The 15389-nt window shown below is 30.5% G+C and overlaps 1 protein-coding gene across 1 annotated transcript; it reads left to right on the top strand.

Annotated features, from left to right (window-relative positions):
* The first annotated feature begins 1939 nt into the window (after nt 1–1939).
* Nucleotides 1940–14655, top strand: LOC125864442 (homeobox-leucine zipper protein HDG8-like). The gene is made up of 10 exons (XM_049544448.1): nt 1940–2052; nt 2865–2982; nt 4693–4884; nt 9621–10163; nt 10754–10846; nt 10951–11160; nt 11933–12116; nt 12834–13102; nt 13728–13823; nt 14249–14655. The coding sequence occupies exons 1-10, from the start codon at nt 1940–1942 to the stop codon at nt 14612–14614; spliced, it is 2184 nt and encodes a 727-aa protein (XP_049400405.1). The 3' UTR covers nt 14615–14655.
* Nucleotides 14656–15389: the final 734 nt, after the last annotated feature.

Below are 15389 nucleotides of genomic sequence, written 5' to 3'. Positions count from 1 at the left end.
TCTGGTGTCATGTTGGAGCTGTAAAAAAAATACCTCGAAGACGCAACTTCTAACCCCGTAATAGGGCTCTGATACCAAATGTTGAGAATGAAGGAAAGACTACAAAAGAGAGAATATGAGAGGAAAAATTGATCGATTTTATTGAAACAAACTAGTGTATATGTAGCCTTACACTACTAACTTAGGCTAAATCTAAGTTTCCTGAGTCCAACACACTCTAATGACCCAAACAACTTAACATATATTAATCTCATAACAATATGAACTTTATTAACCGAATACTAAATCTAAATTGTAAAAAGGCACTAAACAGTAAAAGACTCCTAACATGGCCAAGTCTCTTTAGTGACCAATTTGCCGCTTTTGCGGTCATCGCTGGTGTTCTATCTCTCTCATCATCTCAATTTTCATAAGTGTGAAAAAGTGGGCTAGAGCTTGGTCTTGATAGGATTTTCTCAATTCTACACCATTTTACTTTATTTTAAGGTAGAGTTCTTCCTTATCGCTTTCGATTACGTATTTTAGCTTCATTTTAGCGATTTGATTCCATTTTCAAGCTAAAATCCATTGATTTATATTTTCCTTAAAGTTTAATTTTTGACCATTTGATGCGTCTAAATTAATTTTCTTCTTCTTCTAACTTTGGGGCATGTGATATTCACGTTGAGGGGAACATAATGATGAAGTTAGTTTTCCATTTCATTGAAGAAATTTGAGGGTCAATTTTTTATCCGTTTTTTGTCTAAATTTCATAACATTGTTATGGATATCGTTAGTTCCGTGTTGACATGTATATTCTAATTTTTAATAGCATGGAAGCATTCTGAGGCTCTTCAGAATGGAAAAACTTATGATTATAGGTTTAAGTGTGCTTTAGCTTCAATATAATGTAGGTTATGGTCTTTCCTTTTTTTAATTAGCTTAGTTAGTTTCTATATAAAATGAGTTGCATGATCATTAGGAAGGATGTAGGATGAATTATTAGGCTTGTATGATCATTACTCTCCTTTTGGCCATTTTCAGGACTTTCGACTAAAATTTTATCCATAAAACTTTTGTTTAGGTTGGCTTTATCTTTGGTTTGACATTGTAGGATCCTTAGAATTCTCTTAGATGGTTGAAACATAGATTTAAACGTGTTGGTTTCTTTTAATGTGATTGCGTGATTATATTGAGATTCTTCAGCTTTTTTAATAATTATTGTGATTGTGGGTCTGAGGCCTTGGACTTGGACTATCTGGTGTTCAAGTTTAGTACAATTGTACTATGATGGGTGTTTATCCTATTGAGTTTTGTAATGTGAAGTGTTGTGGGTTTCTTGACTATGATTTGTGTGCATCTAGTTGCATGTCATTTAATTTTGAGTAGAAATAGAGGTGAGAGATGTGAATTTTCAGTTATAAAAAAATCTAAATGTCTTAGTTTTACTTAATTTGGCTCCAAGGGAGCGCAATGTTGGTTCTTTGAGGGAGGTTATAATTATTTATCCATTTATGAAATTTAACGTATGATGCGGTTTTCATAAATAATATTTAAATAGCAAACCATAGATACTAATTACAGACCAAATATTTGATCAAATATTTTGTTGAAGGAAAATTAAATAGATCACAGATATTATTTTGTGTTCACATTTTATATTCTCTATTATTCCTCTCTTACTTTATTGCAATATCAGATTCTATGTGTCTATCACATGGTAAGTCAATTAATTTTCTACTATTTAAATAGATCACTTACTATGAACTTATAACATGTCTCTTTCAATCGAAAGGTGTGTAAAAATCTCTCTTATATATCTCTTTTCTCTTTGTTCTGTTCTAGTTGCTTCATTTATAAATTGATTGGTAAAGAATAAACCAAACATATATTAAGACTTGTTTTTTTTGTGTTCTTTTTTGTTATTTTGTATCATTGAACAGAAAATTAGCAATAAAAAATGGCAGATTCCGGGAAAAAACAAGTTGGAGAATCATCAATATCCCAAAAAGGATCAAAAAGGAAAGGGCAGGGCCAGAGGCACTCTGTGGAGGCAACTCAAAAACTTGAAGCGTAAGATCAATTTTATTCACAAAAAAAATTGAACCTCCATGTAGGTTGAATTATTATTTTTTTGATTTTGTTTGTAAAAGATATGGTGTTATTTTCCTAACAGATATGAGTGAAAAAATTAAAATTCATTAACGATATGATTGATCTACCGTGTTTATAAATATTTTATAGTGCTCTAGGTTGTTCTTGATAATTCATTAATACATTTAGCATAAGGGGATGAGTTTCTTTAATTTTAATGCCTTTTGTTTTTTGAGCCAAAAAAAAAATCATTCACTTTCTCGTGGTATTTGATACATTTTTGGGACTCAACTAATTCAGGTTTGCATTGAAAAGTCTTAATTTAGGGATCCACTAATTCAGATTTGCATTAAGAAAATTCTACTTTAGCGCCCAACTAATCTACATTGGAAAGTTCTATTTAGGACCCAACCAATTCAGATTTACGTCGATAAAATGCTCCCGATCAAAGATGACAACTCAAGTCCCAAAACACAAACATGAGGCATCTAATTAAAGATAAATGATTAATGACCAATCTTTAGTTCCGAGATGAGTATCTAATACCCTCTTTATGACTAAGCCAAATTCACATTGTTAATTAAGTCCCATTTTGGTGGTAAAATGTTATCTACCAAGGACGACTTTCGTTCCAGCAATTCGAACTTGAGAGCCTAGTTAATGATAGAGATATACTTACCAATTCACCATATTTTTTATGATATATAAAAATATATATTTTAATTTATAAGTTTATTTTAAAAGTTTTTTGGTCAATAACAATAAATCTTTTTGTGAATTTTGAAATGTAGATTTTTCAAGAAATGTCGATTTCCAGATGAGGACCAGCGAAATCAACTGGCTATTGAAGCAGGGCTTGAACCTGATCAGATCAAGGGTTGGTTTCAAAATAAAAGGACTCAAACAAAGGTAATTGATTAGGCCTTTTACTATAAAGTTAATTATACTTAATTGATGAATTATTATTGTTATTTACACACAATAATGAACTAATATTTCTTTTTGCATTATATCTTGCAAAAATCTAGAGGAAAAAAAAGGATTAGTTCAAATAGGGTCAGATCGAAGGCAAGGCCAGTGAATCTCTTGGGTTGGGCCCCAAAATAGATTTTATAAACTTAGTTAAATATTTCGGAAGTGTAATTAAATAGAATATATAAATTCTTTCTTAAATACTAATTAGTACATTTACTTCCTCATCTTTTTAATTTTTTCCCTGTATACAATTATTTCTATTATTGACTATTTTACTTTTCAATTTCAGTATAGTTTTCCTAAATCAATTATTTATTTTCGTCTTGTTGAATTGATCAAAGGATCTGAAAGTAAGTCCTTTGCATCATAAATATATGGATTTTATGAAACAAGTTTAAATATTTTCATTCCACCTCTAATTCGATTGAACTGCAACTCATTTAAACCAATGTTAGAATCATGTTAAATTATTTGAAATAGATGAATTCTCTAACAAGTTCCAAAACTTAGCAAGCAATTACTAAATGGTCATCATTTTGTCTTTCTATTAGATTTTCAGAATTTAGTTAAAGAAAATATGGGTTTACATCTAGGAACTAATACTTTTCCTTTTATGTATTCTTTGTTGGATGAAAGAAATCTTAGAATATTAAATGGGTGGTTTGAATAAAGTTCAGGCTAGTCAAAATGGTTTGAATAAATAAATGAGCTGGTAATAGTTTATTTGGGCTGAATTGCGCTTAAAATGAACCATAACCCAATTTTCTTACGGTAACAAAAAAAAAAAACAATTCTTAGCTTATTTTCTTGTTATTTGAGTAATTACCGAACAAACTATAATTTTTCTTATTTATGACTATATTTAACATCTCAAATAATTTTATTTTATTTTTAAAATGGATATTTAACAAATTATCTTCTGAATCAATTTAAGCTATATATTTTGGTCTATATCAGCCAACTTTTAAACATGCTACCTTGAGTTTTACTAAATCGATCCCCCACGAAAATATGTCTAACCAAATTTGCCCAAATTTGAGCGCATTGGATGGATTATATTTTTATGGTCTAAAATTTTCACCTGTGTAGTATTAATCTATTAAAACATATATGAGGAAGAAAATGTATGTTCAAAATTAGAGTAGGAATTTAAACTTTTAGGCAAAGATGAAGGGAGAAAATAATTTTCACACACTTTAATAAAAAAAGAATTAATAGCACTGTTGGTCATTGAATTATTATTAAGTATATATACCTTCAATTAATTGAAATGTGCACTTTTGATTCCTTTTATGTGAATATTAACAAATTAGCATAATTATTAAACTTTCGACCACTTAATTACCTAGGTTTATGTTAAGCTTGTATTGTTACTTCATATTTGAATTTTGAAAGTAATTCTTACGAAATACATCTTACATAAAAGGACTAAAATACACATTTCTATTAGATTGAAATTTAAATGTGATTCATCAAATATCAAAAGGACCAAGATCAAAAAATATCTAAATTTTAGGAGCAAAAAATAATATTATCCTATGAACTATTAATAGCATTCTCTTTATACATTTAATAAACTCATAACATCTGATTTTATTTGTCTTTATATTTGTGTGGTTAATTTTTTTTTATATATATCCTCAGACAAAAAATGAGAGATCAGACAACCAGAATTTTCAAAACGAAAATGAAAAATTCCGTCGTGAGTTTATTGAAATGAAAGAGGCAATGGAAAATAATATGCGCTCAAAATGTGATGGTCCACTCATTGGAGAAGAAGAGAGGGCAGGAAATATAGAAAAATTGAAGATAAACATGCAAAGGTTGAGAGAGGAGGTAAGCCTTTTATTCAACCTCATTAATTTTTTTGCCTTTTCAATTAATTTTTTTCCTTGAAAAAAATTACCTATACATAAAAAGAGACGAACACATGTACATGATTTGAACTTATTGGATTAATTCGAGCATTAAGGTATGTAGAACATTAGGGGTGCTAAGGAGTCAGTTCTACATTGACATCCATTTAAACTAACATTTATTGAACTTTTAGTTGGTTTTACACTTATATATCTATATTCTTCCTAAAAAATATTATGGTAAGATAAATCTGGGGTGGATCCACGTCATAACACTGTCTTCATCCAAACCTCGTATCTTTGTAAGAACTCACAATGTTTAAACATATGTTTATCTGAATCCATAATTTTATAAGTAGAATGAATTAAGCATCACATACCTACCACCAAGGATTGTGATAGTATGAAAAAGATCTTTCATCCTTAATCAGAGGTGTTAGGTTCGAGCTTTAGTAATGAATCGATCAGGATAGAAAGTGTTTTTAATTTAATGGGCCTTACATGATGCTAATTTGAATTCGTGGAGGCCCTGTTACGGGTATTTAATAGGGTAACTTACAAAAATTTTAATAGTTTATCATCTAGTTACTTAGATACATACTAGTTTGCAATATTATGAATCTTATCAGATTATGAACTTCGGATACATGTATCGGTGCATCCAGATACATGTATCTCGAATATAGGGGGTCAAATAAGGTCTAATTTTTCTATATACACTATATTCAAGTAGATTCACATGTATTTGGATATATAGACAAATCTCATTGGCCTTCCTCCTATCTCGTTCGCTACTCTCCTAGCTCACTCGCGTATCTAGTATCCTAGATACATGCATCTACTGTTATTAACATGTATCTAGGATACATAGACAAATCTCTCTTGCGCCTCCCTCCCATTCTCATTAGTCTCTCTCCTTATTTCAGTGTATCTTGTCGCAAAAATATGCATCTAGGTGTATCTCACTTGAAATCTGGTACAAAATTATTAATTAGTGAGACAATATGTAATTATTTCAAACTTTAGGGAGAATTAATAAATATAGTAGGAATGTTTATGTAATTAGGTAGTTTTTCCTATTTAATACCAGGTGAAAAATCCCCCCAAAAATTTTAAGTATCTTTATCTTTAAAAGGCTGAATTTTTTTTTCCAAAAGGTTTCCATATCAGGTTGGGTTGTATATATCTTGGAAGAGATAAATACTGGAGAGGCATTAGTCCTAACCTCTATAAAAAAAATGGTGTAGTTATATAATAGACTAACACACTAGAAAACAAAAGAGTAGACAATTAGCTTACATCTATTTGAAATAGCTTAAAACCATTGTAACAAAACATATGCAAGAAGAATGCAAATGGATTCTAATCAGGCTACAGGGGCAAAGGTTTCATCATATATAGTCGAGTTCCTTTAGTTGTGAGTATCCTTGAGCCATGAACCGAGCTTTGATTCGAACAACTTCTCCATCTTCATTCAGGCTATTTCCTAATACCTATTTTGTCCCAGTTACTGATGTTTTTGTCTATCTTAGGAACCACTGACCATAGTGGATTTTTCTCAAATTCATCTAGCTCTTCTTAGATGGCTATCACTTCGAGCTTCATCAATGTTTTTTTGTACATTGACATTACTTTTTCTTGAATCTCCTATTTTCATTCCTTTGCTAGATCTCTAATTATGAATTTCTTTAGATAGTCAAGCTCGCTTCTCCATTAATTTTGGAATTACTTCAATATAGATTTATTCCTGTTGAACATCAGTCGACTTGGTTAGGCTTTCAACAGCTTGAGAGGAGGAGCAACAATGATTTTGGAAATTTTCCCCATCATCATATGTACTATTACTCTTCTCAACCAAGTATACTACATGAATGGATTCTTCCATGCATATTTAAAGCATGTTTACTAAAAGCTTTATAAGATTGTCACAACTCAAAAATAGACGTGATGACACTTGTCAATTCCCATCAAGACAAGTCAGCCTCAATCCAACGACACGAAAGAAATGCAAAAAGATAAAGCAAGAACAAGATAAAAGCGGAAAACTTATTCATTCTATTAACACCTCAATGGATTTAAATAGGATTTTTGTTGCCTGTCATATGATTCGAACACGCACTATAAAATATCATTATCCTTTTTTACTTCTTGTGGTCTTCCTTCAATAAAGAGTAATTATTTATGTTAGGTACCCAAGTTGAGTAGGGACCTTTGGGGTTAGATTTAAAACTAGTAGAAATAGATTTGAGTCTCCAAACCCATCCGCAAGAATTGGCAAAACGAACTCTGCATTTGTAATGTTTATAACAAGATTTTTCATAATAATAGCAAGACTAAGAAAAGGGCTATTTAGTGACTGACATATGAGTCGACTTTCAATAACTAGGATTGTCATTTGGAAGCTCAAGATCAGTTGACTGGTTTGTCTTGTTCATAGTGACACTATTATAATAGATTTTACTAGGGGAAGATTTGTAATTAATTGATTATTTACTAGTTGGCTTATTAATATGAGTAGACTGGGACTAATTGATTTGAACATGTCATTAAGTTATTATATTAGCAAATTGTGGTTTTATTCTAAAAGAAAATCATTTTCTATTTCAAAAACTTCAAATTTTAATTTCATAGTCATTCATTTCTATTTGAATAACTCTAAAATCACTAAACACTCGATTTAGGTCAAATATATCATAATTGTTACAAGTTTTAGATCTTAGCTACCTAGATTCTCTGATTTCCATGAAGCATACATTGACCATTTCATCATTCTCATTTTCTAAGTTGTCTTCATTACTCTGACTACTGAGTGATACGTTTCTTTGATATTCCTTGGAGTATCTCTTCTTTGCTTCTGGACCTTCGTTAGAAATGTGCCTATACTTTCCACAACCATAGTAATTACCATCATTAATCTTGGTTTCTCATAAGAAGTTCTTCTATATATCTTTTAATCTCCTAAATGATTCCACGACTGATCTGGTAATTAGATCAACCTCATCTTCACTAATAATTTCTCTTCTTTATCTTCTTCAATGACTTTGAACGTAATTGTTTTCTTCTTGTTATCTTCTTGCCCTCGTTTGTTGAGATGAACCTTTTTTAAAAGCAATGAGATCCCCTCTCACTTCATCTTATGTAAGAGTATTGAGATTCATGCTCTCAATGGAGACAATCTTTGAATGTTATTGAGGAGGAAAAATTCTCAAAATTCTTCTTATGTGTTCCACCATGGGGTAGGTTTTACATGATGCTTTGATTTACCCAATGATCTTTCTTAGATTAGAAAATATGCTTTCAACATATTCTCCTTCCTTCATTTGGAACAATTAATATTCACACACAAGAAGGCTGGCAATTGTTTTCTTGACTTTATTAGTACATTCATATGTAACTTCCAACTTATCCCATTTTTTCATAGTAGTATCACAATCTGATATCTTCTCATATTCCTTACCACTGGTAGAGTTGTATAACACATTCTCTGCCTGCCTTGGAGTTTGTTTGAATAACCATCAACATATTTTTCTAAACTTAGTAGCTCAGTTGATGTTTGACAATCATCTACTATCTTTTCATCTTTCTTGGTAAGAGGAATAGGATTGTCTCCAAGCATGGCGATTATCCACACTTTCACATCATAGAGATTTTTTGAATGTCTCCATTCTTACTTTCCAATGAGATAAATGTTTCCCGCTGATGTACCGAGGCATAAATTGTGAAGTTCCTTCTTAAAATAATGCTCCAGTAGTAACTTTGTTTGGAAGGATGTTTCTCACTTATTGTTAGGAAATAAGTTGTGAGACCTTGCTCTGATACCTATTAAAAATGCAAGAGGGGTGGGATGGGGTGAGTTTCTATTTTTCTTTTCTAAGTCGATTGACTCCAGTAGTTGACTTCTGATAAATCCAAAGCAGTTCAACACACAGGGAAGAATGGAAGTACGAAAAGTTAATTTGACACCAAATATTTTTATAATAATAGGGATCCTGAATAGATTGTAGTCTAGTCCTCTTTGGTTGCAATTGTATTCTCTTCTAGTTCGTTGAATATGTTCTTGTACAGAGTTGGAGTATATTTCCTATGACTATACTCAGTGTTTTTTTCACTCGATTTTTTTTTGATACAATAGTCTCACAAATAATATTTCTCTCCTCCTTTTTTTGAGTACATATTATAACCCTAATCCTATGCCAACATAAGGCCACAGTAGATGGACCAGAATTTAGTCATATTTTTGCTTGTACAATCCAAATTCTCAAAGAAATATAGTGATTGCTTAAAAGTTCAGACTGTTTTATATATTTTATATCCTTCTATTGGCTTTTTATAATAGTAGAAGAAGTCGTTGGAATAATTGAAGAGAAGAATCGAAAAGATTTGATTCTTAGAAATGAGTGAGTGATTCTGTTTCCATGAATAAAGTAAAGTCATAATTGACTTTCTTGCTAAGATGATTTCATGTGAATCTTTTGCTTCAATGTTTATTCTTTCCAAGAGAAACAATGTTCTCGATCTTTATGATTTCATGAGTCTCTTGATTTCACCTTCATCTCATAGTCAACTAATTGAATGAAGGGAATTTATGTTACATATATATACACAGATAGCAATTATTTACTTTATATTTTTACATTCTCAAAATCATGTTTAATATAAATAATTGTCTATTATAGTACGTAACTTAACTTAGCAATTATTATTTTTATTCTGCAGCGTAAAAGAATAATATCAAATATCATCTCAAGTTATCATGAAAAGTCTTTTGTGATGGATTCAAATTTGGCACCGCCAAATTCTACTCTTGGATCTTTGACAAATTCGTCTGATGAATGTTTGTTGAGGCAAACTATAGGTGGCTCTCCCATTGGATATAATTCTTCTTTTCATCCAGAAAATAATAATGACAATAATAATGTTCGAGCACATTCAATAAATATTAAAAATATCCCAATAATATCCCAATTAGAACAAGAAAATTATGGGTTTCATCATGATAATAATGGGGAGAAATCAGTTATTTTTGAGATAGTTGTTCCTGCTATCAATGAAATGCTTGGACTTGTGTATGTGAATGAACCACTTTGGGTAAAATCATCAGTTGATGAGGGGTGGCTTATTCATCGTGAGAGTTATGATAGAACATTTTCAAATTCAAATCGACCTTATAAATCATCAACTGCTCGAATTGAATCATCAAGGAGTTTTGGAGTTGTGCCAATGACTGCAATTGATTTGATAAAAAATTTCCGTGATCCGGTAAGTTTCTTAAACATTTTTATGCTATAACAGTTCAATTCACAAGTGATATTGTTTACTTTGGGCTTAGGCTGATCGACTTTAGAACGTGTCAGTAGGGTCCGAGGCTTGCTGTGTTATATATATAAGTATCTCTCATGTGTTTTATATAGTGAATAGTGTGTGTGCTAGTCAACTTTTGGATAGATTTTTGAAAATATAAAGTGTTTAAGTAATTTTGTTTTGAAAACTAGCCTCTTTTGATGTGGAAACATACCATGGACACATACCATGTTAGTGTCATAGATTTTGAACTTGAGAAAGTGAGAGATCCAAAGTTGCTATCATTATTTTTTGAAATCTAACACACTTCCGTCATGGATTTCAAATTCGTTATTTTCCAATGACTTCAAATTTTTAGCTACTTTTCTATATATCATTTTAATTTTAAGTTGTTCCCATACAATATTGATTAAGATAAGTTTAAATGGAGTGACAAACATGTACAATGAGTATTTACATAGTCGAGCCCAAAAACAAGAAATTTTTTTAGGCATAATTATTATTGTTTATAATCATTAATCATATGCTGATTGATTTTATATATGCAGATCAAATGGATGAACATGTTTCCTACTATAGTCACAAAAGCTAGGATTGTTGATGTTCTTGATTCTGGGAATACAGAAGTCTCTATACAATTAGTAAAATATTAATTCAACTTTGAATTTTTTTTTTCCTAAAAATTAAATAGATATTAAAATTGTTTCACAAAATGATCTAATTTTTTTCTGATTCTTGAAAACAGATGTATGAAAAGTTACATATTTTATCTCCTCTAGTGGAAGCTAGAGATTTTGTCTTCATACGTTGTTGTAAACAACTTGATCAAACAACATGGATAATGGTGGATGTTTCTTATGATTTATTCAAAGAGATTAAAACTTGTGCACCTTCTTATGCTTGGAAGTTTCCTTCTGGTTGTGTAATTCAAGATACAGGTGATGGCAAAAGTATGGTAAGAATCACTTTCTCTCTCTGAATATATCACTATTTATATAAAAAGGTAGTTGGTGCACTAAAATTTTACTATGCGCGGGTTCTAAGAAAGGATCGGACCACAAGGGCACACATATTTATCTTGCATTTTTATAAGAGGTTGTTTCCACAACTCAAACCTATGATAAATATCACTATTTACATGTAGCTTATTTTCCAAGGAATTTATTACATAGGTAGAAGTTTACACGTATGATGCCTATATCGTTGTGTCTATTTCCTAATATGGTATAAGAATGAGACCTATCTTTATTCTTGACTTATCCAATATCAGATCCTCGTGTTATGTTGTTCACACTCCAAATATTTAGCTTTGAATGTGTGTCACGGCTGTTTAAAGTGTCCCCATTATTCGTTTACAAAATGAACATTTGATCTTTATGTATATCCTTGGACAATCTTGATAACAACCTTATGAGTTATATTTTGGGATTACATTAGATTCAATAATCATCTTTATAACATGTTCTATGAGATTTGCCAGGCCTATCACTATTCTTAATTTAACAATTAATGTTGAACACCGATCCATATTAGGTTGTTGATGCGCCAAACGTTCAAATATAAACAAGAGAGGATGAATAGTTGTATTCTTCTATGATCTTAAACAATCCTCACCTTGTACGATTCACTACTTAAAAAAACACGAATTCGCAATATACATTTCTATCAAAAATGTTTCCAATGATCAAGTTATGTTTATGCTTTCTTGATTAGTTTTTGTCTTGTAGGTTGCATGGATTGAACATGTCCAAATAGATGAAAAATGTCAGGTGAATCATATCTTTAGAGACTTGTTATGTGGACGTCAAACATATGAAGCTGAAAGATGGATTGTTACACTTCAAAGGATGTCTGAGAGATATAATTTTGCAATGCCTGTAACATATGCTGCTACGGATGATTCCCAAGGAGGTTCTGTTTTATATCTCATTCTTTACGTATTTATGACTTTTCAAAATTAATAGATAAGATAAGAGTCTATGTAAAATGAATCGTCATCTCAAGGCGGCTTTGATTAGAAAAAAGGAAATCTTGATGTGGTTTGAATCCATCCTTTTTTCTTTGTTTATTTGAAACGTCTTCTTCCTTTCAAAAGTTCTTTTTTTGCTTTAAAAGTGTGTTTGGCGTGAATTTTGTTTTTTGAAAAAATAAGTTATTTTTCGATGTTTGACTAGAGAAAATATTTTCCCTCTAAAAGGTCTGAAAAGTGATCACCTCTTTTATCTTTGGGTGAAAGACATTTTTCTTTGCAATTATCACAATTTTTAACTCAAAACATATCCGTAAAGTTTTATTTTTTTTAGGGATGTGTTTGGATAGTGTTTTTTTAATAAAAAATAAATTATTTTCTACAGAAATATCTTCCAACAAAGAAGCAGGAAAAATGATCACTAAAACTTATCTTAACTTTTAACATTATATCGACACCTCAAAACCACTAGGACATTACTATCATCTTTAACACCTGAACATATCATCACAACACTATCTGATTTGCTAATATTATTATCATGGATCAATCTTCATTATATTTTTCAAAATGTTTCTTCAAAAAAAAATATTTTCTAAAAATTTCCTTATGTCACACTAAACACACCCTAATTTGATATGTCAATATTAATGTTTGCTTTTTTAATGATATTTCAGAAGGGGTGAAAAATGTGATGAACCTATCTCAAAGAATGGTGAAGAGTTTTTGTGAAACTCTAAGCATGACAGACAAATTAGGTTTTTCAACTTCATCACATTTGAATAATGAAAATAGAGTTTCTATAAGAAAAAATGAAGAAATTACCCAACCGAAAGGCTTCATTGCTACTGCTGCTACTTCCCTGTGGGTTCCTCTTTCATTTGAAACTATTTTTAATCTCCTCAAAGATAACAACACAAGATGTCAGGTATGTGTCAAACCTATTTATAATAGTGCAGTTTGTTCATTTATATTTTTGGTTGCTAAATAGATATGTTGTTATAAAGAACATATTAATATAATATGATATTGACATCGGATCCAAAGAAATTAGATGTCATAGCGAAATGTTGTTGTTAAACAAAGATCTTACGATATGTATCTTTGTACTGTATATATTTATTTTTAATGCAGTAAATCGAACATCCTATAAAATATATTTTTTGTACTATCAATCCCTATATAACTTATTTTTTAATCAAACGACCCTTCAAAGTACCCTTATAGATTAACTTTTTTTCAATCCCTGTATTGATTTTCATGTGAAATTCACAAAAATTTCAATAAATAATAAATATGAGAATCTTAACTCATAATATTAAAAGTACAATAAGTTTAGTGTTAATAATTTTTTAAACCATCAAGATAAAGTCATAAATTCTACTTCTCTATAAGTAGGCTCTCAAGTTATCTACATGCTTAACTCTTAGCATTAACTGTGCATAGTTAATTTTATTTTATTATTTGGTCTTATAATACTCTGATCATGAAATAATTTTTGACAATCAAATTATGATTTTGTTTATCGTTTGATTTTGATTTTTTATTTCTAGTGGGATGTTTTATCTGGTGGAAATAATGTTACTGAGAGGGATCGAGTACTTACGGGAACTTCTTCAAAAAATTGTATTACATTCATTCAGGTATTTGTCATATTTATTTATTTATGGTTTGCTATTTTCTTCTTAAATTATCAAATAATGATACTTTAGTATATCTCAAGAATTTTTAAAAAAAGTACCTATGATTTGGATTCATCTTGTTTTCACATGTAAAAATACCAAAATTTCGAACTTGCATCTTTTTTCCCCTTTATTTTTTTAATCTTTGATTACTTAATCAAAAGGCATTTTTTGTGGTCTAATTTCACTTTTGAGTGGTAGACAAACTAATTATGATAAATACATATGACTATAAAAAGGACAAGAATTAGTTATGAAATTCATCACTTACTTGTTGCTAAGCTAATAAGATGAAATTGCTTTCGTTTAGCGTCAAAAATTGTCCGTCACAATTCGGATTTCTTTTTAGTGCTTACACTATTTTTTCTGAAACTGTTTATATGTGTATGTAGCCTATGCCAATAGGGAACAACATGTTAGTTCTTCAAGAGTCAAGCATCGATAAAATGGGAGCTTTTTTAATCTATGGACCAATAGATTCAACAACATACACTTCATTTCTCAATGGAGTCGATGGGGAAAAAGTTGTCATTTTGCCTTCAGGTATCATCATAAGTCCTGATGGTCGCCTCGCCTCAGACATGAACAGTAATGGAAATGCACAAAATGGATCAATCTTGACAGTGACTTTTCAAAAGTTGATTTGTGCTAATAATTCAATCTCCCAGGACCAACATATGGAGGCAATGGTTTATATTCAAAGCCTTTTGAGCTCTACAGTTTCAAAAATCAAAGCAACATTGGGTTGCTCTGATTAAAAATTATGATGAATTAGTTTCATGTTGTTATTTAATTTTATTGGAGATTTTAAACCTTAGATAACGTATTATGTTTGAAGGATGATGTGTTACCCTTTTTGTGACTTATGAAAATCTCAAGCCGGTGAGATACGCTATTGCTTTTATCTTTTATACTGATAGACTAAATTTTGAGACTTTTTTTGTTCGGTTATTTTATTTTTAGCATGTTTGGCCAAATTATCAAAATATGCTTACGTAGAAGTGTGTGGTTTTGAAAAGAAAAAAAAATTCAAAAAGTTGCAGTTTGAATTTCCTAAAATACTTTTTCTGGTAATTATGTTTGTCCTATGTCAAATCACAACTTGTAGGCAATTTTTCATTTTCTATGTTTGGTCATAGTAGACAGAGTAGTGTTTTCTTGGGCACATTTGTATCTATTTGTGTCCGTAGTATAAAAATGACAAGAAATGTTATTTATTCAATTACCTAGATAATGTCTGAGTGGTGTTACATTAGCAAAAAGGGGTTTGATACAACACATTTTTGTAATTACTTGATGATATAATGACCTAAAATCCAGAAGGCATCATAAATTATACAGAAAAAAAAAAAAAGCTTACAAAGAAATTTGCTCTGCCCAACTTTGTCCTAAGTCTAGGCATTTGGCCCTTGTTAGGTTGAAGAGTACTCTTACCTGTCACGTCTCGAGCCTACACCTGAACGTGACCGACACTCGAGAATCATTGTTGATCCCCAAGTGAACCCTTGGTCTTGTTGACTACTTAGCAGAAGA

The sequence above is a fragment of the Solanum stenotomum genome, chromosome 5, assembly GCF_019186545.1.
Source record: "Solanum stenotomum isolate F172 chromosome 5, ASM1918654v1, whole genome shotgun sequence".
NCBI lineage: Eukaryota > Viridiplantae > Streptophyta > Magnoliopsida > Solanales > Solanaceae > Solanum > Solanum stenotomum.
Note: the sequence above shows the minus strand (reverse complement) of the source record. Positions and strands in the feature narration are given on the sequence as shown.